The sequence below is a fragment of the Cucurbita pepo genome, chromosome LG11 (genome assembly GCF_002806865.2).
Source record: "Cucurbita pepo subsp. pepo cultivar mu-cu-16 chromosome LG11, ASM280686v2, whole genome shotgun sequence".
Lineage (NCBI taxonomy): Eukaryota > Viridiplantae > Streptophyta > Magnoliopsida > Cucurbitales > Cucurbitaceae > Cucurbita > Cucurbita pepo.
Window position 1 is genome coordinate 1 of NC_036648.1, and position 26,216 is coordinate 26,216.

The window sequence follows — 26,216 nt, forward strand, 5'->3', positions numbered from 1 at the left end:
CCTAAACCCTAAACCCTAAACCCTAAACCCTTAACCCTTAAACCCTNTAAACCCTAAACCCTAAACCCTTAACCCTTAAACCCTTAAACCCTAAACCCTAAACCCTAAACTATATTTACTAGAGATTGTATTTAGACTAAAACGGTGAAGAAAAAAAATGTGGCCAAAAAATGAGTTAGAATAAATATTTTTTTAATCATATTTTATGTAATTTTCAATTTTGATTAATTGACACATGTTTTCATTTAAAACCCACCTCAAGATTGACACATATGTTTAAACAAAAGTTTATTAGAAAATAAAATTTTGGTGCAATTACTGAGTAATACAAGCATGAAATTTTGGTTTTGTTGGGGGCGAAGAAAACAGCGAGATTGCAGGAGCACGGAGTCAAGGACTGGAGGTGGTGAAAGGGGTTGCATTTTTTGCAGTGAAATGTTAGGTTACAGTACTTAAAAGGCAAGTGTTTTTCTTTCCATTATTTCTCATTTTCCCTTTTCTCCTGTTGGCTTTATGGACAGGTCCACTAGCTTTTGTACACCAATATGGTCACCAATAATGCCTTCACGTGATGTATCCTGGAGTTTTTCTTGGTGCAAGTTAAAATTCCACTATATTTTCATGTCCCCAAACCGCCCAACCTTATCTTTTATCTCCAAATTTTTTCTCCCTTTTTAAATCTTTTAAAAACCAATCATGTTTCATTTTCTTTGTATTTTGGAAACCAAGATTTTGCATCAGTTTTAACAACTAAATCATGAGCTTATCTTCAAACTTTAGTTATTTTTACAATTACTTTTCAGATTCTATTTTTAAATTTTTATGTGAGACTTAATTTACAATAATGGAAATGAAATGATTGTACTTATTAGACAAGGCATTTCAATCACTCAAACAAAACACACTATAATGATATAATATTTAAGCTGATTTAAGTTATAAATTATAAATACGATGTATCCGAACATTCCACAGCAATATAAAAGCATTTTAAAAACAAACAAATACGACATGGGAAAGAATGGGAGAGTCTGGTGCATATGTATATGTTATTATATATTATACAAGATATAATATATAAATGTATACATTATTAAATAAGAACCTGTAAATTATTAGATAAGCTCCCAAAAAAATAATTTTTTTAAGGCATAAGGCATAAGGCATTAAGGATGATATATTAATTTACTCCATTTTTAGTTCAAGAGATATGACAAAAAAGGATACTCCGATTAATCTCCGTAAAGGGTTGAAAGTAAGCTTAAATGAGTGATAATTAAGTAAAACTACGTATTTTGGGTGAAGAGAGTAGATATTCCCATTTTTCAATCTAATATATGATTTCTTAAAAGGAGGAAATAGAGTGATGGGGATAGTCAAAGGGACAAAATAAATGGCTGACAAACTTTTGTTTTGTCAGGCTGGGTAAATGAAAAGCAGTGGGGGGGTTGCCTTGCTCATCATTCATTGGGGAAGCTGTTGGCGCTTACACTGGAATATCACCCAAATTTACCATTAACACAGCTTCCCAATACATTTCCTTAAGTATGCATGAGACCAACTACTGAATGAACTTGTGTCTCCTTAAAAACGTCAAGTCTACATGCGTCACCAAATTAATAATTAGGAAACAAACAACTTAATTAATGATTATGGTAATTTGTTCAGGTTTTTTACTTTAAAATATTTTTTTAAACACTTACAAAGTCCAGAAAACTGTGTTTCTGCTATCAGTTAGTTAAAGAGTAATATTTAACTGTTAGCTGGACTTAGGATTATAGATAGAGGGGGATACGAATGTTGGAAATCAACAAAGAGTACTATACAGTATAATCTAATAATTCATTTGTTTTGTGTGTGTGTGTGTGTGTGAGTTTCTATGAGAGAGAGAGAGAGAGAGAGAGAGAGAGAGATTTGGTTATATAAAGGAGGTTGGGTTGTTTGATTTTTGCTGTCTATGAGAGAGAGAAAGAGAGTAATTAAGGTTTGCAAGTGTGATGGAAGAACATGTTGTAAGCCCATTAGCTGTGAGTCATCTTCTTCAACATACGTTGAGAAGTCTGTGCGTCCATGAAAACTCTCAGTGGGTTTATGCGGTGTTTTGGAGGATACTGCCAAGAAATTACCCTCCACCCAAGTAAGCCCAAAACCAATGGCTTCCACTTTTAGTATCCTAATTACTATAATAAAATGCATTACTTGCATTGGTGTTCATAGCAGATGGGATGCTCAAGGCGGTTATGACAGATCAAGAGGGAACAGAAGAAACTGGTACACACTGCAGTTTATGTGCGCACTTAATTTTTAATTATATGTCTAAACGTTGAGAAATGGCAGGATACTAGTCTGGGAAGATGGTTTCTGCAACTTCGCCGCCACTTCATCGTCAGCCAGCTATATTGCCAATTGTCAGGGACTTCAACCAGATCTCTTCTTTAAGATGTCGCATGAGATCTATAGTTACGGAGAAGGGTAAGTTGTTGTAACAAATTCAAACCAATTCAATCAATTTCTTCTAATTCTTTTACCATTCACAGTTTAATCGGAAAAGTCGCGGCCGATCATAGTCATAAGTGGATTTACAGTGAACCAAATGATCAAGAAATAAGCTTGTTGTCGTCGTCGTCGTCGTGGCACAATAACCACTCAGCTGACATAGTACTAATTATTTTAATTAACCATCTCTGTTGTTGTGTTGTTTATTAATTTCCCATTTTGTGCCTCTTCAAGTAATTAAAAGAATCATGCATGATTTTACAGCAACCTAGAACTTGGGAGGCGCAGTTTCAGTCGGGCATAAAGGTATAGTTGACCAAACCAGGAGGTTAGTTAGATCTAATATTTCTGACACCCTTAGTTGGTCTTGCTAATTAAACCCATTGTGTTGCAGACCATAGCTCTTATAGCGGTTCGGGAAGGAGTTGTTCAATTAGGAGCTATTCACAAGGTTCTCTCTCTACTTATAAATTATATATTTACACAATTTGAGGGATAAAAATTAATGATTGCCAGTCTGATTCTAATTTGTTAGTAACATATATGTACTTACTTTCCTGTTCACTACATATTAAAGGTGGTTGAAGATTTGAGCTGTGTGGTATTTTTAAGAAAGAAATTCCACTATATAGAAAGGATTCCGGGTGTGCTTTTGCCACATCCGTCGTCGTCGTCGGTATGTCCTATCAAGCTGGTCGATGGGTCTGGCGAGTCAGATATATGGCAGTTCTCTGGAAGAGGAGGAGCAAACCCTGGATATGAGCTTTACGATGGCCACTCGTACTTGAACCATCAATTGATCAGAGTAACTCCCTCCATGAGCAGCCTTGAGGCTCTCCTTTCAAAGCTACCTTCGGTGGTGCCTTTGCCGCTGCCGCTGCCGCTCAGCTCACAGTCATCACTGCCACTACAACAGAGGCAATTACAGTCCATATCCATGGAAAAGGTGGCCAAGGAAGAGATTGACCAAGAGTTATATGTGGATGAGACCAGCACTTCCATCTCGCCGCCTTATCGCTATCATTGTCAAAATCAAGAATTTTAGCTGCTATGACATGCATGCATGTCTATAGTTCTATTTACATTGTTGACATTACCCACCATTTTTCCCCTGTGCAGCTTTGGAAAAGAGATTTTAAACGGGAAAAGTTGTTAAATCTCCATTCAAATATATACTAGAAAAATAATTATAATAGGTTCTGACACGATAGGACTTGTTCTTTATCTAAAACAATTCTCTTAAATCACTTTGAGCCTAAGGCAAGGGTAAAATATTTCTAAACACTTTCTTCTTAAATATTTATTAACAATATACAAGATAATGTACATTTATTTGAGAATGGTCGGGTTCTTATGAGGTATCATTGGGTGGGGCAACATAAGAATTAAATGGTAGTTGGAAAGGACGAGATTGAAAACTCAAACAAGGTATATACAAGTGTAAAGATTTAGCGAGTAAGATGATACAAGATGTACAATTAATAGAGATTTTAGGTGGGTGTGGGTGTGGGTGTGGGTTTTCAGAGATGGTACAACATTCCTACCTCAAGAGTAGACGCATGAGGTAAATTGAGGGGGTAACTGGGTCCCCTGCTATTCCTCCTTAACAATTCATACCCATAATTAATTATAAGCTTTCGTAGCATGCTGGATCCCTGCTTTGCTTTAGTATGCGCCTGACCCAATATGTAAGCAACTCCTGCTTCCCTTGCTTCCATCAACTCCTGCAGTTCCTCCATTGCTGTTGCCTCAACTTTTGGACTCTCCGGCACAATAAACCTCACCCTTTTCCTGGGTGCCCGGACGATACGATTCCGACGTCGTGGTGACATTATTTCCCTATGCTCAGACGTCTCCCCCAACTCTTCATCATCATCCTCTTGCATTTGAATTCCGTCTCTATGCGTACAGCACATTCCAACTACTGTCATTCTCTCATTTTCCTTCCAAATATCATCCTCTGCATTAGCATTGCAACCACTGGATTCCACCTTCTGTGATCTTATAAACTCAGCTATACTACATACAAGATCTTTTTCAAACTCGGTGTCATCCTTGTGCACATCTCTGTATCCATATCGCACAACGCACCTGTACAACCTGTACTCACGGGCTCCAATTCGACCAACTAGGAACCGCTCTTCAGGTTTAACATGTGGGACTGGAACAGACTTGATGCAAAGAAAAACCACCACCTGGTGGAACGCAGGAAGGTTGGTCACGAAGTGTGAAAACATTGCTGGAAGCCCTGAGACAAGTTCAGTGTGCACAATGCCAATCCCGCGGACTCGGACAATACCTAGACTGGATCCCACACTAAGCAACCAATTCATTGAGACCTTATTTTGAAAATCAAATTCATACTTCTTCAGCGTTCCATAGTGCCACACATACATAATAACCATGAAGACCACGGCAAGCACAATGGGAACCCATGCTCCTTCTAGAAACTTAATGAGAGAAGCTGAAAAATACATGGCTTCAATTGACCCAAAGAAGACCACAAAGCAAATTGCTAGGACAACACTCTGGTGCCAGCAAATCACAATGACCAACGACATTAAACAGGTCGTCACCAACATCACCGTGATTACTGCCAAGCCTGTTTCACCGAAACAAATAAATATATAAAACCAGCACGCTCATTTAGCCTTAAAATCATGGAACCAAGTGTATCTCCAAGAAGAGGCAACACCCAGCAATCATTAATTGTGGTTTCATACCTGATGCATTACCCAAACGTTTTGTATCTCTGAAACCAATTGTAACGGCTAAGCATAAAAGCATCAGGATCCAATTAATCTCAGGGATATAAATTTGACCATGAATTTTAGATGATGTATGAACTATTTTGACTCTGGGGAAGCAATTCAAAGCAGAGCATTGCTTAATAATCGAGAAAGTTCCAGTGATGATGGCCTGGCTTCCTACTACAGCAGCAAGGATGGCAATTACTAGAACAGGCCAACGTAACTTCTCTGGACAATAAATAAGAAGCACCTAAGATCAGATCAGATCAGCTGGAAGCAACCATATTACATAAATATCATGTAAAGTAACTAAAAGTACCTGGAACAGATATATAGAATCCAATTCGATAATCATTTGGTATCGAATGATGTTGAGATAGATACGCAGCCTGCCCCATATAAGCTAAAACCAAAGATGGATACACCATAAAGCTAAATGCAATCTGTCACAAATTATTTGACAAAGGAAGCTTCTTCAGATCAGAGATTTACACGAACAATTACATACAGATTGAAGATGAACTTGCGCAGATACAGTCATTACGAGAATATTTCTTTTTTTTCAAACAAGACCAATATAGATCTCAATCAGGATTCATTTTAGAACCAAACGCCAATACGTTATGATTCTTCAAAATCTGAAACCAAACCAGAGATACCCAGTTACCTGGATGGATGATTGTGAAAAGTGTCCAAGATCAGCAAACATGGCTTCTGAACCTGGAAGAGTCGAACAACATTTCATAAACTAACGGAACATTCTGCCTCTGAAAGGATGAATTTCAAAAATTGTATCACCATTGGTTACCAGTTATACAAAGTAGAATCCCTCCTAGTGACATCCAACCTCCTCTCCTTGTTTTCTTCAAGAATAGGAACATATGATAAGGAGAAAGTGCTTGATAAACATGAGGATTCCAGTGAATGATGTTGTATAAACCAATTGCACTAATGCACAGAAGCCATGTTGTAACTATAGGAGCAAACAAGAACCCAACCCTGTGCGTTCCATAATGTTGAAGGGCGAACAAGCCTATGAGTATGATGCACGCAGCTGGAACTTCCACATCTGCGATAATATCAACGTTTGAAAAGGAACTCTTGCCTGGATCAAGCATGTTCTAATGAACTTCGAATAACATTTTATAGATGCACGGCTGCAGTAGGTGTTGAAGGGTCACTACATACATGTATCTACTAGTGACAGTAGGTACTTCAGGCATTAACAAAATTTTCCAAAAGAAGGAAACCTTCACGATACATTGGAATTCAAAATCAAATACACTGTAAAATCTACAAGCTTTTACTTTGTCAGAGATGAATCCAACAGAGCGAAATTCGTCACCATCTTTCTGTTAAATCGCCAATAAACTCAAAGTTTTAAAGCTGTTGTGTTTTAACAAATTTAATTATATCAAGATTTTAACATTCCCCCTCTCTTGTGAGCTTAGAAATGTATAAAAGGCCAGCAAGTGAAAATCAATATTAGCAAGGGTTCAAAGCTCTAATATCATGTTCAACACCAATCAAACCAAAAGCTTGAGCAGATGGATTATGGTAAAATTAATTACATTAATACTATAATACATTCAACCACTGGTTCAATGGCAAACAAAGTGATGGTGATCCAAAAATGGAGCAAGGTTTTAAATCTTACATTTATGATGCTGTTTTGACATCGTGAACTCCAGTCCAGAGACAGCAGAAAAAACTACGACAGTCCAAAACAAGACCAATTAGTTACAAACGAATACCCTACGTCGTTTGTTTGTTTGTTTCTTAAACTCACAACCAAGAAAGGGAATGCCATAAATACCAGAAATAGCAGGCGTTAAGATGCCGTCGCCAATTACCATACACGTCCCGATCAAAGCCAGAATGAGCAAAAGTGTCTGCAATACCTTATGCGATTCTAACGTGGATTTCAGCTTAGATGCAAAGCTTTTTTTGGGTGGCAAAATTATGGTTTCTTTCTTGTACTCAGCCAGCTCCTCGTCTGCCGCTTGAACATTGGGCAACCAGCCGACTCGGGCGTGTCGACACAACAATGAGTAGAGAGCAAAAGTCCCTCCCTCGCCATTATCGTCTGCTTTGAGCACAATAAATACATATTTGAGCAAAGGGACAATGGTTAGGGTCCAGAAAATGAACGACAAAACGCCGTAAATCTCTTCGTTGGTCTTCGAGTGTTCAATGTCTTCTTCAGCAAAAGTGTTCCTATACACGTATAGAGGTGAGGTGCTTAAATCACCATAGACGACCCCAAGACTCTGAAAAGCTAGAGTCAGAACTGTCTTCCATGAATCCTTCTGCAATTAAAGGGAGGGTAAATTAGAAACTAAGATGGATTCTCATTCAGAAACTGTGGAGATTAGGAATTAATGCAGAGTTGAGAGATTTTTAGCTCACCTTAGCATACTTGGGATAAACCCCAGTTTCCAGATCCATAAGCAGAGGGCTCAAAATTTGAACAAGACCATGGTTGGAGAGAATACCGAATTGTTGAGATAAGAAGTTAGGCGAATGCAGCAAGGAACGTGAATATCAATCAATATGGAGAGAGATTAATTTAAAAAGGAGGGGAAAATGTTTGGAAAAGAGATGAGATAATAAACGTGGGTTTTAATTGAAAATAGAAAAGCAGGTGAACCACCACGAATTCAGACAAGGCAGAAAAGGCAAACACGAAAAGACACAGCGGGAGGATGGTTTAGAGGTTTTAGAGCGAGGGTAATCAAGTTTTGAGGTCCCTAAGAAGTTCGCCCGACTGCTATGAATTCTGGAAACCTTCTAATGGGAATTGGAGCGAGCGAATTGAGTGGATGGAAGCTGACGTAACTTCCAAATTCTTGTGAGATCAACTAAACTCATATCTAATAAATAATCTTTATTATGCGATTGATTGAGTAATTATGTTTTTGACAGTAGGAGAGAACATAATTACTCATTTCAAGCTTCAATTTTTACAATAGGAATTAGTGTATTAATTAAAGAATTACATTTTTTCTATTCTTTTTTTAGTTCAAAAAAAGGGAACACATATGTATGTAAGGTAAGAGAGAACACATTTTTTCTGTTCTTTTTTTAGTTCAAAAAAAGGGAACACATATGTATGCAAGGTAAGAGAGAACTAAAGCGTCAGTTTTAGATGGATTCATAATATTAGTAGTCATATCCGTAGTTTGAATTTTGAACAAAGTTGACTAAGCTTTTCCCTCATCTTCTTTGTTCTTCCTCCTCTCTCCATCAAACCTCTCTCACACACACATTTCTCACCGACAATTCTCATCGGGGAACTCGACAAAACCCCAATAATGTTGATTTAATTTTGTTGTTATGCTAAGCAATGTTGAGAGGGAGACGCTTTTGATTAACTGAATTTTTGTAGTCTATTGATTGTGTAGACATTTATATCTTGCGAGTTCAATAGACAAACATATTATTAATGTTGATTTGGTGAACTAATTTTTTGACGTGGATCTCATATGGGTTTTATTTTTTATTCTTGTTTTTAAAGTGAGGTGGTTGGTTTTTGTATTGTGTTCGGACATTGATTCCTTAAAATAAAATTCCGTCTTCGTGAATCCTGATCATCAATGACAAGTGTCATATATGTATGGCTTGTGACATGGAAACCCACCATTATAATATATCAAAGCTTATCCACTTCATATAACATAATATATATATTCTCATGCAATGGCGTGCCCTTTCCTTATTTTTATATTAAAGTTTGTGCTGTTGAAATGCATAAACAAATATTAGAACCAGACAACACTGAAGTCGAAGCCATATTTTATTCCTGTGTAATGTATTTGTGTAATAATATATACAAAGATTTGGCGTGCTGGGTGACGATGACCTTCGTTTTTTAGGCCACAGTTATTTTTTCACGTATTATCTTAATAATTCTTGATATTGGTAAAGTTTATACAAAAGGTGCAAATCAAAACTGGAGGCCCTTGAGATAGATTTCTCTTAAGCTTGTCTAGGGTGTCGTCTGGTTCTGGCGGAGAAATTAATAAAACGCCTAATTCTAGTGGTGGTAAAATGTGTTGGTAGACAAGGCATTTGGTTGAAAATGAAGACCCAAACCAATCCTCCTTTTGCTATTGAATCAACAACACCTTCTGGCCAAAAGTTGTGGAAACGTTGCAGCCAGATATGATGATCACATCTTATCTCTATAAGCAGAAAAGAGTAGTTAATAATCATCTGGAAATGCTTGCCCAGGATATATGTTGGAACTGTAGTCCATGCATAATTTACCGAGCCTTTGAATACTTGGCGACAGTTTGCCACTATGTCTCCAATAACGTGCATCTGAAGCCATGTACTCTGCCTGAGTGCACACACAACGCCTCCTGGTCCAAGAGCTCTGGCTACCGATTCAAAGATGGATGGCTTCTCAAAAAGCTGTTGTGCAGGACCTGAAGATGCACTAAAAAATTACAACTTGAAAAGATACCCTCAGGCAGATAGTTTACCTATGGGATCAGAAGAATCCACTATAATAGCATCATAAGTCCCTTCGGGACAGCCTTCAAAAATGCAACTCCTGTAAACGTTTAAAAGCAAGAAGAATCCAAGCAGAAGTCCATGGCTAGGGAGAAAAAACTAAGCATAGCTGACTACCATCGCCAATATGAAGTGTGACACGTGGATATACAGCTAAGGGGGAAAAATTATAATGTTCACAGCATATTTGTCCTGTTTATTTTGCAGGAAAGATTATAATGAAGACCCACATTTGTTTTAACTAAGATACTTGTTAGACCTTCCATCTCAAAGATGTATCCCAAAGATGTATGCAACTCCTCTTGAGCTAGATGTCCCATAAAGTTACCCAAAAAATTGACTTCCACAAAACTCCCCCTCTTTGAAGTTTGAATAAAGGATGTAAGAACACATCCATAACCACCGTAAGACAGATCTATTACAGGCCAAGAAAATATCACAGGATTTCTTACTTCTAGGCTCCACATTTGAATTTGAAGCCATAGCCTGCAATAGAGAGTGTGCAAGAATGTGATAATCGCATGCAAATTGAGAATGGCAATAGATCTAAATGAATGTTGAACTAAAGAGTGAAATACCAATTTTAACAATGTTCATATGAACTCATGTCACTTCAACGAAAAAACACAAGAAGGGGTCTTCTCAACTATTTTGTTCTCCATTTACTAACTACCCTGAAATTTGATTGTTGGCAATAGATCTAAATGAATGTTGAATTAAATTACATCAGCATCAACTAAGCAAGCTGAGAAATTCACAGAGAGATATAAAAAGCGTGCCCAATTCAATAAATATTTGTAACGTATNAAAAAAAAATTAAAAAAAAAAAAAAAAAACGGCCGAGGGGCAAAATTAACATTTTACCCCTCAACCCATTATAGGGGTGTTGAAGGTCCTTCCTGCAAAAGAATAGTGTGAGAGAGAAGGATTGAGAGAGAAAACTGCTGGAGTTTTTCATGGGAGAGTCGCCGACGGAATCCATCTCTACTAAGACCTGCTCTCTGGAGTTCGGAGTGAAGTAAGAACTGGTGTTTGAGGTTTCCTCCTCTTTCGTCAAGATCAGAAAGAAAACCTGCAAGGTAAGATTTCGAACTATACCTTCCAGATCTGAGATTTTTGTTTAGGAGTAGGGGGAATATTCGCAGCTGATTTGGTGAGGAAATCGGACGAAAACGTCCTACAAGAACGGTAAAGATGTTACCGGACCTCCTTCCAACGCTCATAACTCAAACAAAAAAAAAAAAAAAAAAAAATATTGGGTAAGTTGATAGATATCTAAAACTTTGTTGAGGATTAAGAATCGAAACATAGAGAACCTCGGAAAAACTTGATTTTCTGCTAGGAGAGAAGCCGCCGGCGTGCCACGTGTCAATCATCTAGAGGGCCACATGCGCCAATCACATTCGGACACGCGTCGAGCGCCGCCTGGGAAAACGCGGCTCAGCCTCTTTGTGACACGCGTCCCCGGCAACGCAACCCGACCCGCGCGGCGAACCAAACTGAACCGACGACCCGCGGTCCACCCGAGCCACTGCGTCCGAACCGAACCCGCGACTGCAGAAAACTCTTGGCGCGTGACACTCGCGCGTGTAACCTGCGAGTGGTTACTCCCCGGAGCGTGGCTGGCGCGTGGAAGCGCGTGTAATCTTATTTTTGGCCGTTCGACTTCTGTTTTCCTATTTTCCTCTTGATTCCAATCCTAAACCCATTTTATATGAAATAGGATCTAATTGAGGAAAAATCACCGCCTTTCGATACGCCAAATTTGTGTGGAAACGCTGCATAAGAGGGCACGCATCATCCAGGTAAGTCACCACACGGAATTCTAGGAAGTAATACTTGTAGAAGTCGCTTGGGATGTATGCATGCTAGTTTAATTATCTTAGGTCGTAGTTTACCGTGACAGTATGTAGGTAATTGATTATTAAAGTAGGATGCATTATGTGAATGATTATGAGAATTATCTGAGTATTGTTGTTATGTTTTAAGTTTCGGCTTACTATTATATGGATATTCTATGCTGAAAGGAGGATGAAAATTTGTGAAATCTGCGCTCCGGGAGTTAATGGACGTTATCACCCCATTGAGCTTGTATGTTTATTTTCCATGAAAATTGTTTGATGATGTTGGAGGATAGTTATGTACACACTCATTTAATTTTCATGGCCACTTTTATGATTAAGTCTAGAGATTTATGGTTAGAGCGACAAGCCACCAAGGAATAGACTTAACCTTTCCCTATTAGTTTAACAGACCATCACGGCACATGAAACACCTTTAGAGTACCCTTAGGCTACTTGTGTGTGGATGGTGATATAGCTTCGTGGAGGACCAGCGGGTTCCTGATCAGGACTCGACTGCTCGATAGCCGTTTAGTATGGGAAACGGGATACCCACGTCGTAATTGACCATTTAGCTGGATGGAATAGGGGAGGTAGCCCTCCCAAATACCGGGGGATTATCATGGGACTAGGGGGTTGCAGCTCACTTCCTAGGCGAGACCCCAGGTAATCTCATACCCATGCCGAGGTAGCCACTCGCAAGGCACCAGTCCAACACAGGTTAGCATAACAGGAACTCTAGGGGTATAAATAAAAGGTCTAAGAACCAAAGAAGTCCGAAGGGACAAGTTCCAAGGGGGAGCCCTAATGAGATAAGACCAAAATCAGTTGTTCTAGAGCCAAAGGAAAGTCCGTGATCGTTTGCTAAGTTTAGGGTGCGACAAGAGCCTACAAATAGGTGGCTTACTGTGGCTTACTGAGGCTTACTGAGTACAATTTTTATACTCATTACTGTTATACCTTCTTTTTTTTTTTCAGGTACATGAGGCGTCGAGTCAAGAGAGGGCGCGTTGATCGATGTGGGTTGTCATAGAGGAAGCGTGTCCCGGGGCATCTGTCTAGTTTACTGAATAGTACACTTTGTCTCTAATGTTTCTTTTCTTGTTTTTACCTGGACACTTATGTCCTTTTAGTAAAGATACGTTTTTCTTACAAAATGAATGAAATTCTTTTGAAATAAATGTTTTCCTTCAATTTCTCGTTTATACACTACATGTCATATTTCATGTTAGTCACGGCTTGAAGATTATGTATTTCCGTGACAATATTCAATACACATCAAAGAAGGGCCAATAAGAACATCCGCCACTGCCCAAGAGAGAGGACAATCCAAACTACTTAGGTGAACTGACAAAAAGAAAATGCAAATTAAACTGTGGACCTGTCCTCAGCTACGGACAAAACCATTAGCAAATTACAAATTTTGGAATACACCCATCTATTCAATCCAGGGGCCAATAACTTAACGGCTTAGGCCCACCACCAGCAGATATTATCTTTTTGGGCTTTTTCCTTCGAATTTTTCCTCAAGGTTTTTAAAACGCTCCTGAGAAATGTTTCCACACCCTTGTAAGAATGTTTTGTTCCCCTCTCCAACCAGATATCACAATCCACTTCCCTTGGGGCCAGCATCCTCGCTGGTACACCATCCGATGTCTAGCTCTGATACCATTTGTGTCCACCGCCCGTAGATATTATCTTCTTTGGACTTTCCCTTTTCAGGGTTGTTATCAAAGTTTTTAAAATGGTGGTATTAGGGAGAGGTTTCCATACCTTTAAGAATGTTTAGTTCCCCTCTCTCACCAACGTGGAATCTCACAATAACATTTCTAGAGGGACGAATAACATTTCTAAAGGGACGTATTATTTCAGGCTAAGCATATCTCCCTCTCAGGGTTGTTCTTAAAAGCTTGTATTAGGGAGTTTTCATACCCTTTAGAAATACGGACCAATAACATTTGTAAAGGGATTATTATTTCAGGCTAAACATATGGACAATTTTGGCTGAACCTATGATACAATTATTAGCAACCAAATCAAACGAAAAAATAGAAAAACATAAATTTTATGAACGCAAGTAATATTATAAACAGATAACCAAGTGACAGAAACAAGCGGAGAATACTGATCTACGCTGGTGCATTTAAATAACTAATAAACTGCATCTTCCTATCCGCACGTAAAACACTCCAGAAGAATAATTTGAAGCAAAGCAAAGCAAAGACACTACGGGTTCGAAAGCAGAGAGAGCAGAAGTGAATGCAAACCCACCAGGCCACATTGGGTTCATTTTCTAATTTGTAACTGTCCCGGTGGTATGAAATTTTGATAGAATTGTAGTAGAAAAAATCCTTTTTTTTTTTTTTTTTACAGTGGTTGGGGGTTAATAAGGAGAGAAGAGTATAATTAAGAGAGATTAAACATGAATCAAAGAAATTAAATATGTGAGTAAAAGGAAGGTGAATTTGAGAATGAGGATGAAGGAGGCTGAGAGGAGTGGCAATGAACATAGAAAGCTCCGAATCGAGCGTAAATGTAACGTAGAGGGTGAAAAGCATCGAAACCAAATACGTCAACTTCAACGGCGATGGCCATGAAAGTTGACTGCACAACGTATGCGCGGCGCCGGATTTGACCGTTACACGTTTCCAACTGCAGCGTGACGTTTTGAAAGATTTAAGATCCGTTTTCAGATTAAGCTTCTTACCCCTTCTTCTATAGCTTCCTCCATTCTCACCTCTTTGTAATTGAATTCCCAAAATTTAATATTTGAGCGTATCTTCCTAAATCTGGATTCCATTGGGTTGGTGGGCATTCCATCAGTGGTGTGCTGTCATTTCCATTCTCCTCCAACCGCATGATCACACAGACTGAATGCCTCACGTTTCTTCGACCGATCAAATGGGAGACTTCAAGATTTTTCCTTTCTTTCCTTTTTTCCTTCCTTTTTTGGGAAAATGCGAAAGCGCTGCCAGTTATATTTTATTTAATATACACAACCATTCATTTTGAATTGTCGATCTAATACGTAAAGTCGGGAGTCAATACTAAAGCTTATCATATCTAAACACTANAAAAAAAAAAAAAAAAAAAAAAAAAAAAAAAAAAAAAAAACAGTGCAAAAGCAATCATTCAACACCCACTCCCCGAGCTTTCTCATTGAGTAACTATTTCAAAAGGAAAGATTTTTTTGGTGATTCTTCACGGTCAGGCCATGGCGGGTCGGAGGCTATCCTCGCTCTTATCTCGTTCCCTTGCTTCTTCGCCTGCTCTCCTTTCCAAAGGTAACACAAACACTGAAACAATCGGTCATCATGTTTAATTTTAAGCTTTTTTTGGTAAATCTTTCCAGTTTTTCTAATCCGCAAACAGAGAGATCGATCGATTACAGGAAAAAAAGAAATAAATAAAGCGTATGAAAATTTTCATCTTTGACAAGTCCGTGAAGCGAATCAATGGATCCGGTAGAGCTGTATCTCCTTCCTTTGTGTGCGGATGTGATGAGTGGGCATGTTATGATAAGAGAAAAGTTGGAGTTTTGAATGTTGTTTTTATGCCCCTCTGTTATTTTGCATCATTCTTCTAATCCTGCTTTTTATAGATCCTTAACTGTTAACTGATTGGAACTCTGTTTGATCAGGGAGGAGGCCTTTGGGAGGCACAACAACTGGCAAATATAGCACTTCGGCTGCTGTTGAAACCCCGATTACTCCATCCGTGAAAGTGAATTACACCCAGCTATTAATCAACGGACAGTTTCTGGATTCAATCTCAGGTACAGTTTCTCAAATCATTGAAATTTGTCCACTCTCATGTCCATCATGGATTTGATTTGAGCCCACATTTGAAGTGCTTCTTAGAAACACTTTTTAAGTAATTAGAAAGTCAATCCAAATGTACTATGTTTTTGTGAATTCAGGAAAAACTTTTCCTACATTCGATCCAAGGACTGGGGAAGTCATTGCGAATGTTGCTGAAGGTGACGCCAAAGATGTTGATCTTGCAGTTTCTGCTGCACGCAAGGCATTTGATGAAGGGCCTTGGCCTAGGATGACTGCTTATGTGAGCTCATCATATATCTGCTCCTTCCCCACTACTAAACTGTAGGCTAATCCAAAACTCGTCTGCAGGAAAGATCAAAGATAATTTTGCGGTTTGCTGATTTGGTTGAAAAGAATGCTGAGGAAATTGCAGCACTCGAAACTTGGGACAATGGCAAAACATACGAACAGTCAGCAAAACTGGAAGTCCCAATGTTTGTACGCATCTTTCGATACTACGCCGGTATGTGTTGTCGAGGTTTCGGGCTTAGTTTTTGGACAACATGACTTGTCAATCAATGTGTTAATGAGACCTGCATCCGCTACACTTACCTCAGGATGGGCCGATAAGATTCACGGACTCACTGTTCCAGCTGATGGCTCGTATAATGTGCAGACCTTGCACGAACCTATTGGTGTTGCAGGTCAAATCATTCCATGGAACTTTCCTCTGCTCATGTTTGCTTGGAAGGTTGGCCCAGCATTAGCATGTGGGAATACTATTGTTCTGAAGACAGCCGAGCAGACACCTTTGTCTGCTCTCTATGTGGCCAAGCTGTTGCATGAGGTAGATGCCCAATTATCAAAACTCTTCTTTCTTTACTTTACATCAAGCTTAGCTATTGCATCTTTGAATGGCAGGCTGGACTACCTGAGGGCGTTCTGAATATTGTTTCCGGTTATGGACCCACCGCTGGTGCTGCTCTTGCCAGTCATATGGAAGTTGATAAGGTAGTTATTATTACAAGACTCATAGTTGGTTGTATTGAGAAGGTCTATTCTAAAAATAAAAAAATAAAAAATAAAATAAAACATCTCTTGCTCTCCCAGCTTGCTTTTACTGGATCAACCGAAACAGGGAAAGTAGTACTTGAACTAGCTGCAAAAAGCAATCTGAAGCCAGTCACATTGGAGCTTGGAGGAAAATCCCCTTTCATTGTATGTGAGGATGCTGATGTTGACAAAGCTGTGGAGATGGCGCACTTCGCTCTCTTCTTCAACCAGGTTCGTCAAACAACATTGATGGTATGGTCACAACCAGATTCATCTTCCACTAAAACTATTATGTTCTCTTACAGGGACAATGTTGCTGTGCTGGTTCTCGTACTTTTGTTCATGAAAAAGTATATGATGAATTTATTGAAAAAGCAAGGAAACGGGCTGTGAACCGCGTTGTTGGTGATCCGTTCCTAGGTGGAATTGAGCAAGGTCCTCAGGTGAGGGAGCAAGTTGTGTTACCAGTATTTCTTTCTTTCTTTTAGACCCAACTCAACCAACATGTTTGTGACTGAAATGATGCACAGGTGGATGGGGAACAATTCAAAAAGATTTTGAGATATATAAAATCTGGAATTGAAGGAGGAGCCACTCTTGAAGCTGGAGGAGAGAGGTTCGGTTCCAAGGGCTACTATGTCCAGCCAACAGTTTTCTCAAACGTCAAGGTCCGTATCTTTTTGTTAGCTTGTTATAATATTTTAAGCATTCTCCTTCTAACATCATCATTCTGTGTATTTAGGATGACATGACAATTGCACGGGAGGAGATTTTTGGTCCTGTACAGACAATCTTGAAATACAAGTAAGTGAAAACTAGTTTCTAATTTTGAGTCCTTCCAAATGAATATGATGAATAAGGGTTGACTCAGTTTTTTGGTGAGTGCAGAGAGATCGAGGAGGTGATAAGGAGGGCAAATGCTAGTCGCTATGGGCTGGCCGCAGGGGTGTTTACTCAAAACATCAACACAGCCAACAGGCTGACGCGTGCTTTGAGAGTCGGCTCTGTGTGGATCAATTGCTTTGATATATTTGATGCTGCAATTCCTTTTGGAGGGTACAAGATGAGCGGACATGGGCGAGAAAAGGGCATTTACAGCCTCAGCAATTACCTGCAAGTGAAGGCTGTTGTCACTCCTTTGGAAAACCCTGCTTGGCTTTAGGATGGATGGATGGATGGATCCCCATGCTTGCTTTTTCCCCTTCTTTTTCTTCACATCGGCACCAATAAAATAAAATGTATGCCAGTTTTAATCTAAATGAATCATTATTTCACAAATCTTGTTTCTGCTTCTATGTCTAATTTAGAATCAAGATTCCATAAGTATAATAATCATACTTTCTTGAGTCGTTCCTTTTCTTTCTCTTTCGCACAACAGAGATTTTGAACTAAGAAGTTTATCTCTAAGAAATTGATTCATAAACTGTAGCCAATGGAATTGTTAGGGTGCTGCCTATGCTCATTGCCTTCTCTAATAAAAATGGAGATTACTTGCTAAGGCAACCTAAAGGCTGCCTTCCGGATGAAACGGAAATATACAATTATGCCTTCGGTTTTGGGGGACGCCAGAGCAATTGAATAATATTTACCTAAACCAAGAGAACGCAAGTAATCCCTCGGCAGTTTTTGTTGGAATAAACTAATTTCAACTAAGGATCTCAGCTGTTCATCCATTGGACACGAACGGCTGAGATCAGGAGGTAATGGAATGTGACGAGTCACGGCAGGATAAGAATCGTAAATATAATTGGGTGGTGGGTGTTTGATACCTGCACGGCTGAGGACTCCGAGCCGAGTCCCCACTCCCCAAATGCAAATGCAAAGCCAAAGGCAAAAGCTAAAGCGCGCCGATCACTCCTCTTTTTAGTTCTAGATTCCTAATCTTGTTAGGTTGACCCAAATTATCCAGATTGCTGTACTTCGCAATTCATAGTTATTCTGCAGTGTCGCCCACGTTAACTCACCCTACCTAGATCCGGACTGTTTGAATCTCCGATGGGTCTCGCCGATGGAGATTCGGAATCGACCTCTCTTCTGGAGACTACATCCGTCGCTGCGACACCCAATAAGGTTCCCAAAGATTCATTCCATTTGGCCTATATAATCTACTTTACCTTGGGCTTTGGTTACCTCCTTCCGTGGAACGCTTTTGTCACGGCTATTGACTACTTCTCCTATCTCTACCCAGATGCAAGCGTCGATCGCATCTTTGCTGTTGTTTACATGGGGGTTTCCTTCATTTGCCTCGTCTTCATTATCTTGTATTCCCACAAGTCTAACGCACATTTAAGGATCAACCTGGGTTTGGTCCTTTTTGTGCTGACCCTGCTTGTGGTTCCAGTTATGGACGTGGTTTACATTCAGGGCCGGGTCGGGTTGTACGAGGGGTTCTATGTGACCATCGGATCGGTGGTCTTGTGTGGAGCTGCTGATGCCGTCGTGCAGGGTGGGGTGATTGGCTCTGCTGGTGAGCTGCCGGAGAGGTACATGCAGGCTGTTGTGGCTGGCACCGCCGGTTCCGGTATTGATTTCTTTTGGTAATTGTAAGATGTCAATTGCTGTTTGTCGAGATTAAAATTGCTTGCTCTTATTATTCAGATTTTGGATGTTGAACCTACATGACTTTCCGATTCATGAGGCTTTTTTCTTAAAAATAAATAAATAAATGTGGTTTTAGACTTTCTACCTTCATTCTTTAGTTATTATTTTGTATCTGATCTTTGTAGCAAACATAAGGCTAATTGTTTGGACCACTTGTAACAAATTTGTAACTTGGAAAGATTGTGGTGCATTTTTCTTGTGTACTATTTGATTCACATATCTCGTTTGCCTTTTTGTTATGACCTATGAATATGAGATGAACTGCTCAAGAGTTTAGGTTTAGAGAGGTTAGTAGACAAAGAAGTCTACTTGAATCATCATCTTCCATTGGATGCCTTCTCCTGGGTCTTGATTTCGTATGTGGCCGGAAGTTTTAGTTCTTTTTATGGTAACAAGAATCTCTATCTGTTATCAAAGTTGCCTAATTATATATCTTGCTTACCCTTTCTTGTGATCCATGACATGAAATCAATTGTTTTGTCTGTCAAGATGGGCTAGTAAACAAAGAATCTTATAAGGCAATTGTTTTTCTGTTAGCTCAACTAATGGAGGTTGTACTAAACCGCTGGCTGACTTGAGTGCAGGGGTCCTTGTTTCTTTCTTGAGGATTCTAACCAAATCAATATACCCACAAGATGCGAGTGGGCTGAGAGAAAGTGCAAAGCTTTACTTCGCCGTTTCCATTGTAGTGATGGTTATATGTACAATATTGTACAATGTGGTTGAAAAGCTACCTGTGGTGAAGTATTACAAGGACTTGAAGGCAGAAGCTACAAACATGGAGGAAGAGGAAAAAGGGCCTCTGACTGGGATGGTATGGAGATCAACGCTGTGGCAGATAGTAGAGAGGATCAAGTGGTACGGCTTTGGGATTCTCCTTATCTACATAGTAACTTTGTCAATATTTCCAGGATACATTACTGAGGATGTTCATTCTTCCATTCTCAAAGACTGGTACCCGATTCTCCTTATTACTGGCTACAACGTGTTCGATCTTGTGGGCAAGTCCCTCACTTCAGTTTATGTTATTCAAAATCCCAAGATTGTTATTGGTGGATGTGCCGTGAGACTCTTGTTCTTTCCACTCTTCTTTGCGTGTCTTCACGGTCCTCTAGTCTTCAGAACTGAGATTCCAGTGACGGTGCTGACTTGCCTGATGGGTCTTACTAATGGCTATTTGACAAGTGTTCTCATGATGTTGGCTCCAAAGATTGTCCAGTTGCAACACGCAGAAACCGCAGGAGTTGTCATGGTTCTGTTCTTGGTCACCGGTTTGGCGGCCGGTTCTGTTCTGTCTTGGTTTTGGATCATCTAGTGATATTTTCTATTTGTGTAATCTCAAAACCGGGATTGTTTCACCCTCGTCGTTTCTCCTTTCAAATTTGTTTATAAAGCAAGTATTGTTTTTCTGCCCAATGTATCAGACACTGGAAAAGTACCTACGTTTTCAACTTCTACATCGTCGTTAAGTTCAAGTACATTGCAAATTAGTGTCAAACTCACCACGCCCATATCACTGGTTATAAATAACCACCAAATTCAAAATTTATCCCAAAAATAAGGTACAAGTTGAAAAGCGAAACTGAAGAATGACATAAAATTTGGGATAAGATGTGAGGGATGACTTTCTCAATCTGGGGGTGAATGTTTCTACACCTTATCGAATGAACAAAGTAGGGTCTAGGGAGCCAATTTCATTGCCATTTGGAATTGATCCGGTACACGGAGTAAAGGAGCTTGAATTGTACCGGGTTTGCCTAACTGACCACAGGCAGCCATCTGGTCATCACCTCTGCTTAGTCGCAAGAGAACAGTCAACCCGGCTGCAGCCAAAACATTCCGAAACTCGATCATCTTCTCCTTGCAGGTAGGTCTAAATTGAGATCCACAATGTGGATTAAATGAAATAAGGTTAATCTTGCATGGAATACCCTGGACAAGATCAACAATCCTCTTCGCATCTTCAATGCTGCATGTTACAATACAACCGATTAATACAAAAAACAAAAGATTAGAATGATTGTAAAGATAAACTTGATAAAATGAACTCATCATCTACAGCTCCGGTTTAAACAATAAATAAGTCCAAAACATAGAAGCTGTAATAACCTGTCATTAACCCCAGCAAGCATCACATATTCAAAAAGAACCTTGTAATTGTGTTTGCAGCGAAGTTCCTCACGTAAAGTCTGAAGAAGCAAGCCTAACTTATACTTCCGGTTAATTGGCATGATCCAATTTCTAACCTGCAACGTTTATTTTGCCACGTGAGAGAAGGGAATTCTTCATATATTTTTTATTTCGCACATTAGAGTAATGTCAACCGTTAAGCATGTACCTCATCAGTAGTTGCATTCAAACTAACGGCTAAAGCGCAGTTACAATCATGAAGGAAACGTTTGAGCTGGGGAACAAGTCCACTGGTTGAAACAGTGACCTTGCGAGGACTGAAATGAAGGCCTTGTTCATCAACCATTATATTTGCTGCTTTAATGACATTGTCAATGTTGTGAAGCGGCTCTCCCATTCCCTAATAACATTCAATTTCAGTTTTTCTGATCAAAACATGGAAAAAGATGATGGTTCTCACTGAGACAACCATTATAAATGTCAGGTTTTAATAATGAAAATAATGATAAAGAAGAGGTATTCAGTAAGACCCAAAAAACCAAGCATAAATCTTCAATATGACATAAAACAAAGAAACGATAAAAATCTTATCAGGAAAGAAAACTAAGAATGCTAGAAATGCCTGCAAATTTTGTTCCAGCTAAATGCATAAAGGACTTGTGGCTTGGAATAGTCTACAATGATTAAATGAAAAAACGTTGCAGGCACAGATTGAAAGAAGGTAGAATTATTCCTGTAAGAGTGCCAAACCAACTAGGACCACCCCTCTGATAAGGTGTTACTACCAACCATATTCTCTCCTTTCGGATTTAAAAATCTACTAATTTGCACCCATAGCGAAATCTTGGTTGGTAAATAAACCACAAACTGGACATAGGGTAGATCAGCCACGTTGAAAGAATTAGCAAAATTCCAAAAAAAGATAATTTTTCCATATATTTCATTTTCCATCTTGTATGTTAGATAGTTTCAGATCTTAAACATACCATAAACACAACATTAGTAATTAACCCTACTTCACAAGTAAGCAAACGCCTCGCAAAAACTGCCTGTTCTACTATCTCAGCAGCAGTCAGATGTCTCTTCAGGCCCATCCTGAAAAATGAATTGAAAACTAACAATCTGAAAATTCTTGTTTACTACAACTAAGATCATGCGGAAAGCATAGCATCTAATCAAATTGAAGAATTGAAGCTTGCCTGCCAGTGTAGCAGAATTGACAGTTCATAGCACAGCCCACTTGACTTGAAACGCAAACAGTAGTCCTGCCTCTATCGCAAGGTATAACGACAGTTTCTATTATCAATCCATCTTCCAGATTGAACAAAATCTGTAATATCCTGTGAGCTTTGCAATTAATCAGACGAATCTTGGGAGCACAAATGCAGAGAACTAAAGCCAAGTATAATGATATTTTGTACACTGGAGCCAGAACCCACAAAGAAACCAGAAGTAAAGAAAATTGAATAATTATAATATAGCACTTGCTAGAATGTAACTATACACACCTTCCTCGTTCCATCAGATGAAGGGAGAATTTCCCTCAAAGATAGCGCCCTGAATTCAGCTTTTTCAATCAACATTTTCTTAAAATCTTTGTTCAAACCTAAGATTTGACAGCACGGAGAAATTAATTGGATTGAGTAGATAAGTTGCAAGTTACAACAAGAAAAAAGCAGATGATGGAAAAATTCTGCTATCAATGAAAGCCTTAAAATGTAAAGAAAGGCTGGTATTCGAAATAAATTGAGAAAGCAAGAAGACCTTCTAATTCATCGCCGGAATGAGCCCAAACGTTATCCCCATAAAGACGTTTCCACAGCATTAAAGCTTGACCAGGTCTGTATCCTCGAGCTTTAACCCATTTCTATCAGCGTATATGTTCGGGTAAAAACAAAAATTAGGATGCGCGTATCCGAGCAAAGGGTCTTCTTCAATAAGCGCGCAAGAAGGAGAGACGAATGAGCGCAAACGAGAAAGAGAGAGAGTTTAGCAGGGACTTGCCTCAAGTTCAGTGTAAGACAGACCCTTTAGAAGCATCTTGGAATCGGTGTGCAGGATTTCCTTTTTCTCAGGCATAGCTATAAGAAAAGAGACCGCAAAAGTATCATCCGAATGTAAATGGCAACAAAATGTACAGAATCGAAGGATAAGTAGTCGAATAAACAAATAAAAGAATGTAAGAAAACAGGCATAGATACTCAAGAACTGACAGAAATCAGGTGAAGAATCGTCAAGAGCAAATAACGGCGTAGGTGATGCGGAAGAGGCAGTCGTAAAGCGGCGACCAGCAGAAGAAAGGAAAGAAATTAGGTGCAACGGAGGACATAGACGTGCGGAAGGGATAGAAAGGGAATAAAAGTGGGATGGGGCAAGGATGGAGGAGGCCATGGAAGGCTTGGGGAAGAACAGGCGTCTCATCCAAACGCAACCAACCTATCTTCTTCTTCGCGCTCTAGTTTCAGTTTCCACCGTATTTGAGAGCCCTTGGGGGGTTTTCCCCCTTTTTTAGGTACGGAAACAGCTAAATTAACTAGATCGAGGCTCTGGATAAACGAGTGTTGGTCTTCGACTCTTCAAGAACCTGCGTTTCTCAGTAGTGTTTTTATATTATTATCATTCATATCCTATTTTTTATATTATTAATTAATATTCTTTTATTAAACAAATATTACCCATATATACAAAATAAAAGAATTTTTATGAATTGTTTTAGTAAGGGCTAAACTATTGATTATGCAGAGATGGAGGTATTAGGGTATTTTGAGTGGGGGAAGAGGAGGTATTAGGGTATCTATATCACAGTCTTTTCGCTTATTCCGAAAATCTGTTTAATCTATTTAGATAATGACAAGTATTATTGGGGAGAATGAGTGAAGAATTGAATTCATGTTGCTGCAAGCAAAGCAAAGCAAAGAGAAATTGAGAATAATAATAATAGTCAAGGGTTCTTGATCTTGATTCTTAATTTGCGAGCAATTTGTGAGGCTCTGGGATGGAGAACTACTGCCGCCCCCGTCGTCTTGTTATTGTTACAACACTGTACCTCCATCCAGTTGATGAGCTTGAGTAATAGAGACTGAGGAACTTTGCTGACATCCTCGTCTCCCGCTCCCTTGCTCTTCTTCATACCCGCTTCCAATGCTTTCTCTATGAACTCCATAAACCACTTTCCAGCTTCCCTTTCAATCTGCTTCGCCAGTTTGATTGTGTCGCCCAACCTACACCATGATGTCATTGCCATTGCCATTGCCATTGCCATTGGCGGCTTCTCATTTTCATCATTCTCCCCACTACTACTACTACTACTACGACTACTTCCCAAGCCTAATTTCCCAACAAATGCTGCTGCTTTCTGCTTCCCAAAGTTGCTCTTCTTCTGCTCGCTCCTCTCCGGGCAAGCTGCCACCGATTTGTACAACCCACTCCTTCTTTGGGATAAACTTGATTCTGGATTATTGGAGTTGGGTGTGATCTCGCTTAGTATGGAGGGAGATTCTTGTTCCTGCTGTTGTTGCTGCTTTTTGGAAGTCTGGTTCTGAGCCAGTTCAGTAGCGGCTTGAATGGACACCATATCACTCACTGCCTGCATCATTTGCTGGTGGAATTCAAGAAATTTGTCGAAACAGTTGGCAGGAGCGTCGGCTCTAGCCGATTTACTCAACCTAGAAAGCATCCTACGATTACATACAACAAAATATCCATCTTAGAGCAAGAGTGAGTGATGAAAAACGAAACTGACACACACATCTAACACTAAGCTGTATAGCTGTACCTGAGGGATCTAACTAAAGCTTCCGTAGCAGTAGCACCTCTTAAGGCTTGGAGGGCATTCTTCTGCGCTGTATCTCTCTGCTGCACAGCTTCCTTCCCTAATATACTGAGTTTTCCAGGTAAGTTCATGGGAAGAGTGGTGGCGCTATCATCAGACTCAGAACTCTTCATCATTGGGGAGGAAGCAGAAGCAGCTGGGGTCCTTTGATTTCGCAACCTTGGGGGTGGAGTCGCGCTCTTCCTCGCTGTAACAACGAGGTCCAAACAATAAAATGACAAAAACATAAAAACATGTTTCAAGGCCAAAAAGACAACTTCAGAGTTCAACAATGTATTGTACCTACAGCTGAGTTGAAGGGAGTTGGTGGTGAAATCCTTGGTTCTCGCTCGCACACGCTCTTGCTTCTAGGGAATTTGGACATCGATCCACAGGGAACAGCACAGCTTTTCCTAAGCAGTGAAGAAGCAGGAACAGGGCTTTCGAGTTTAGCCAACAGCCCACCGCCAAAGGAAGACCGGATTCCGTTCTTGCCCCTCACCATGGGAGACATCATCAGGGAGCTGGGAGCTGCACGCTCCTTCACGGGCGTACACTGCTCAAAGTCCAGCGGAATGGGTTTCAGAATCATGGGTGAAGAAGAATACCCATCTCCCAAGCTCAGCCCTTTTCCGGTTCCCCAAGAACCCCGCCTCGGACCTGACACATTTGTCTTTGCCGCCTTTGACTTTTCATCACATTTCTCCCCTTTCTCCCTTAAACCCATTAGCGGTTCTGGCGTTCCCACCAGAGGATGTCGCCCGGGGAGTGGTTTCGCGCCCTTCACCACTGGGACGGGCGACCCGGGTTCCAATTTATCCACGTAAATGAATTGACCTAGCTGCATTTTGTTGCTCAGAACGAAATCGTCTTGATCCGAAGGCAGACTCACGTAGATTGAGTGCGAAGAATCCGACACCTTGATATAGAAGCCATGCTTCGGCCACAGGTTTTTCTCGTCTAGATCCGCCGGCACAATGTCCGTCACCTGCAACAACGAGCTCCGGTGATCGCTCGTGGGTTTCATCCCCGAATGCATTCCATCAAGAAGCTTCACCAGAACTCCCGGTGCTAGACTCGCCATTCTCCAACTTCAAAGAACTACAAGAAACAACCAACCACTTGCTTTCCCAGATTCTTTTACTTCCGTCTTAGTTACAATTCAATGTTTCCGGCTTCTCCCAGTTGCTTTCATTGACAAGAAATGGGGGTAGTGGTCGTTGCCAACGGAAGGCAATCACAGGAAAAAGGCCCA

At 39.9% G+C, this 26,216-nt stretch overlaps 6 protein-coding genes and 2 long non-coding RNA genes across 10 annotated transcripts in view; 4 read left to right on the plus strand and 4 right to left on the minus strand.

Annotated features, from left to right (window-relative positions):
• Positions 1–1,901: 1,901 nt before the first annotated feature.
• Positions 1,902–3,701, plus strand: LOC111805721 (protein RICE SALT SENSITIVE 3-like). 2 transcript variants are annotated; one of them, XM_023690925.1, is made up of 7 exons: positions 1,902–2,137; positions 2,218–2,271; positions 2,338–2,472; positions 2,538–2,658; positions 2,761–2,802; positions 2,891–2,947; positions 3,074–3,701. In XM_023690925.1, exons 1-7 carry the CDS (start codon positions 1,998–2,000, stop codon positions 3,539–3,541), a joined length of 1,017 nt encoding a protein of 338 aa, XP_023546693.1. In that variant the 5' UTR covers positions 1,902–1,997; the 3' UTR covers positions 3,542–3,701. The 2 variants fall into 2 exon arrangements, with proteins under 2 accessions (XP_023546693.1, XP_023546694.1); XM_023690926.1 differs by having other exon boundaries at positions 1,903–2,137; positions 2,221–2,271.
• Positions 3,702–3,774: 73 nt separating this feature from the next.
• LOC111805720 (potassium transporter 6-like) lies at positions 3,775–8,095 on the minus strand. Its single transcript, XM_023690924.1, has 8 exons — positions 7,656–8,095; positions 7,063–7,555; positions 6,904–6,957; positions 6,055–6,315; positions 5,914–5,966; positions 5,566–5,689; positions 5,220–5,474; positions 3,775–5,098 (listed from the first exon to the last, which is right to left on the minus strand). Exons 1-8 carry the CDS (start codon positions 7,692–7,694, stop codon positions 4,017–4,019), a joined length of 2,361 nt encoding a protein of 786 aa, XP_023546692.1. The 5' UTR covers positions 7,695–8,095; the 3' UTR covers positions 3,775–4,016.
• A 929-nt stretch (positions 8,096–9,024) lies between these two features.
• LOC111805923 lies at positions 9,025–10,588 on the minus strand. Its single transcript, XR_002816719.1, has 2 exons — positions 9,516–10,588; positions 9,025–9,430 (listed from the first exon to the last, which is right to left on the minus strand). It is a non-coding gene; the product is annotated as an uncharacterized LOC111805923 (long non-coding RNA).
• On the plus strand, positions 10,586–12,786 carry LOC111805924. The gene is made up of 2 exons (XR_002816720.1): positions 10,586–10,843; positions 12,584–12,786. It is a non-coding gene; the product is annotated as an uncharacterized LOC111805924 (long non-coding RNA).
• Positions 12,787–14,714: 1,928 nt separating this feature from the next.
• On the plus strand, positions 14,715–17,754 carry LOC111805898 (aldehyde dehydrogenase family 2 member B7, mitochondrial-like). The gene is made up of 11 exons (XM_023691183.1): positions 14,715–14,889; positions 15,246–15,380; positions 15,525–15,667; positions 15,736–15,889; positions 15,984–16,213; positions 16,288–16,377; positions 16,477–16,650; positions 16,725–16,862; positions 16,950–17,087; positions 17,162–17,223; positions 17,308–17,754. The coding sequence occupies exons 1-11, from the start codon at positions 14,820–14,822 to the stop codon at positions 17,579–17,581; spliced, it is 1,608 nt and encodes a 535-aa protein (XP_023546951.1). The 5' UTR covers positions 14,715–14,819; the 3' UTR covers positions 17,582–17,754.
• A 431-nt stretch (positions 17,755–18,185) lies between these two features.
• Positions 18,186–20,498, plus strand: LOC111805900 (equilibrative nucleotide transporter 1-like). Its single transcript, XM_023691186.1, has 2 exons — positions 18,186–18,940; positions 19,605–20,498. The coding sequence occupies exons 1-2, from the start codon at positions 18,415–18,417 to the stop codon at positions 20,333–20,335; spliced, it is 1,257 nt and encodes a 418-aa protein (XP_023546954.1). The 5' UTR covers positions 18,186–18,414; the 3' UTR covers positions 20,336–20,498.
• An 11-nt stretch (positions 20,499–20,509) lies between these two features.
• LOC111805899 (dual-specificity RNA methyltransferase RlmN) overlaps positions 20,510–26,216 on the minus strand; it is a 10,047-nt gene continuing 4,340 nt past the window's right edge. The window contains exons 1-9 of one of the 2 annotated variants that reach the window (XM_023691184.1): positions 23,364–23,738; positions 23,155–23,231; positions 22,915–23,017; positions 22,659–22,756; positions 22,350–22,480; positions 22,137–22,245; positions 21,359–21,550; positions 21,130–21,266; positions 20,510–20,989 (exon numbers count right to left, since the gene is read on the minus strand). In XM_023691184.1, coding sequence (XP_023546952.1) covers positions 20,701–20,989; positions 21,130–21,266; positions 21,359–21,550; positions 22,137–22,245; positions 22,350–22,480; positions 22,659–22,756; positions 22,915–23,017; positions 23,155–23,231; positions 23,364–23,571 — 1,344 coding nt within the window. In that variant the 5' untranslated portion in view covers positions 23,572–23,738 and the 3' untranslated portion in view covers positions 20,510–20,700. Of the gene's footprint in view, positions 20,990–21,129; positions 21,267–21,358; positions 21,551–22,136; positions 22,246–22,349; positions 22,481–22,658; positions 22,757–22,914; positions 23,018–23,154; positions 23,232–23,363; positions 23,739–26,216 lie in introns of those variants that run through there. The other variant, XM_023691185.1, reaches the window with a different exon arrangement.
• On the minus strand, positions 23,946–26,216 carry LOC111805897 (the record flags this gene model as incomplete). The annotated part of the gene is given in 3 exon segments (XM_023691182.1): positions 23,946–24,827; positions 24,926–25,169; positions 25,265–26,216. Coding segments are annotated over 3 exon segments (1,761 nt in total). The 3' UTR covers positions 23,946–24,091.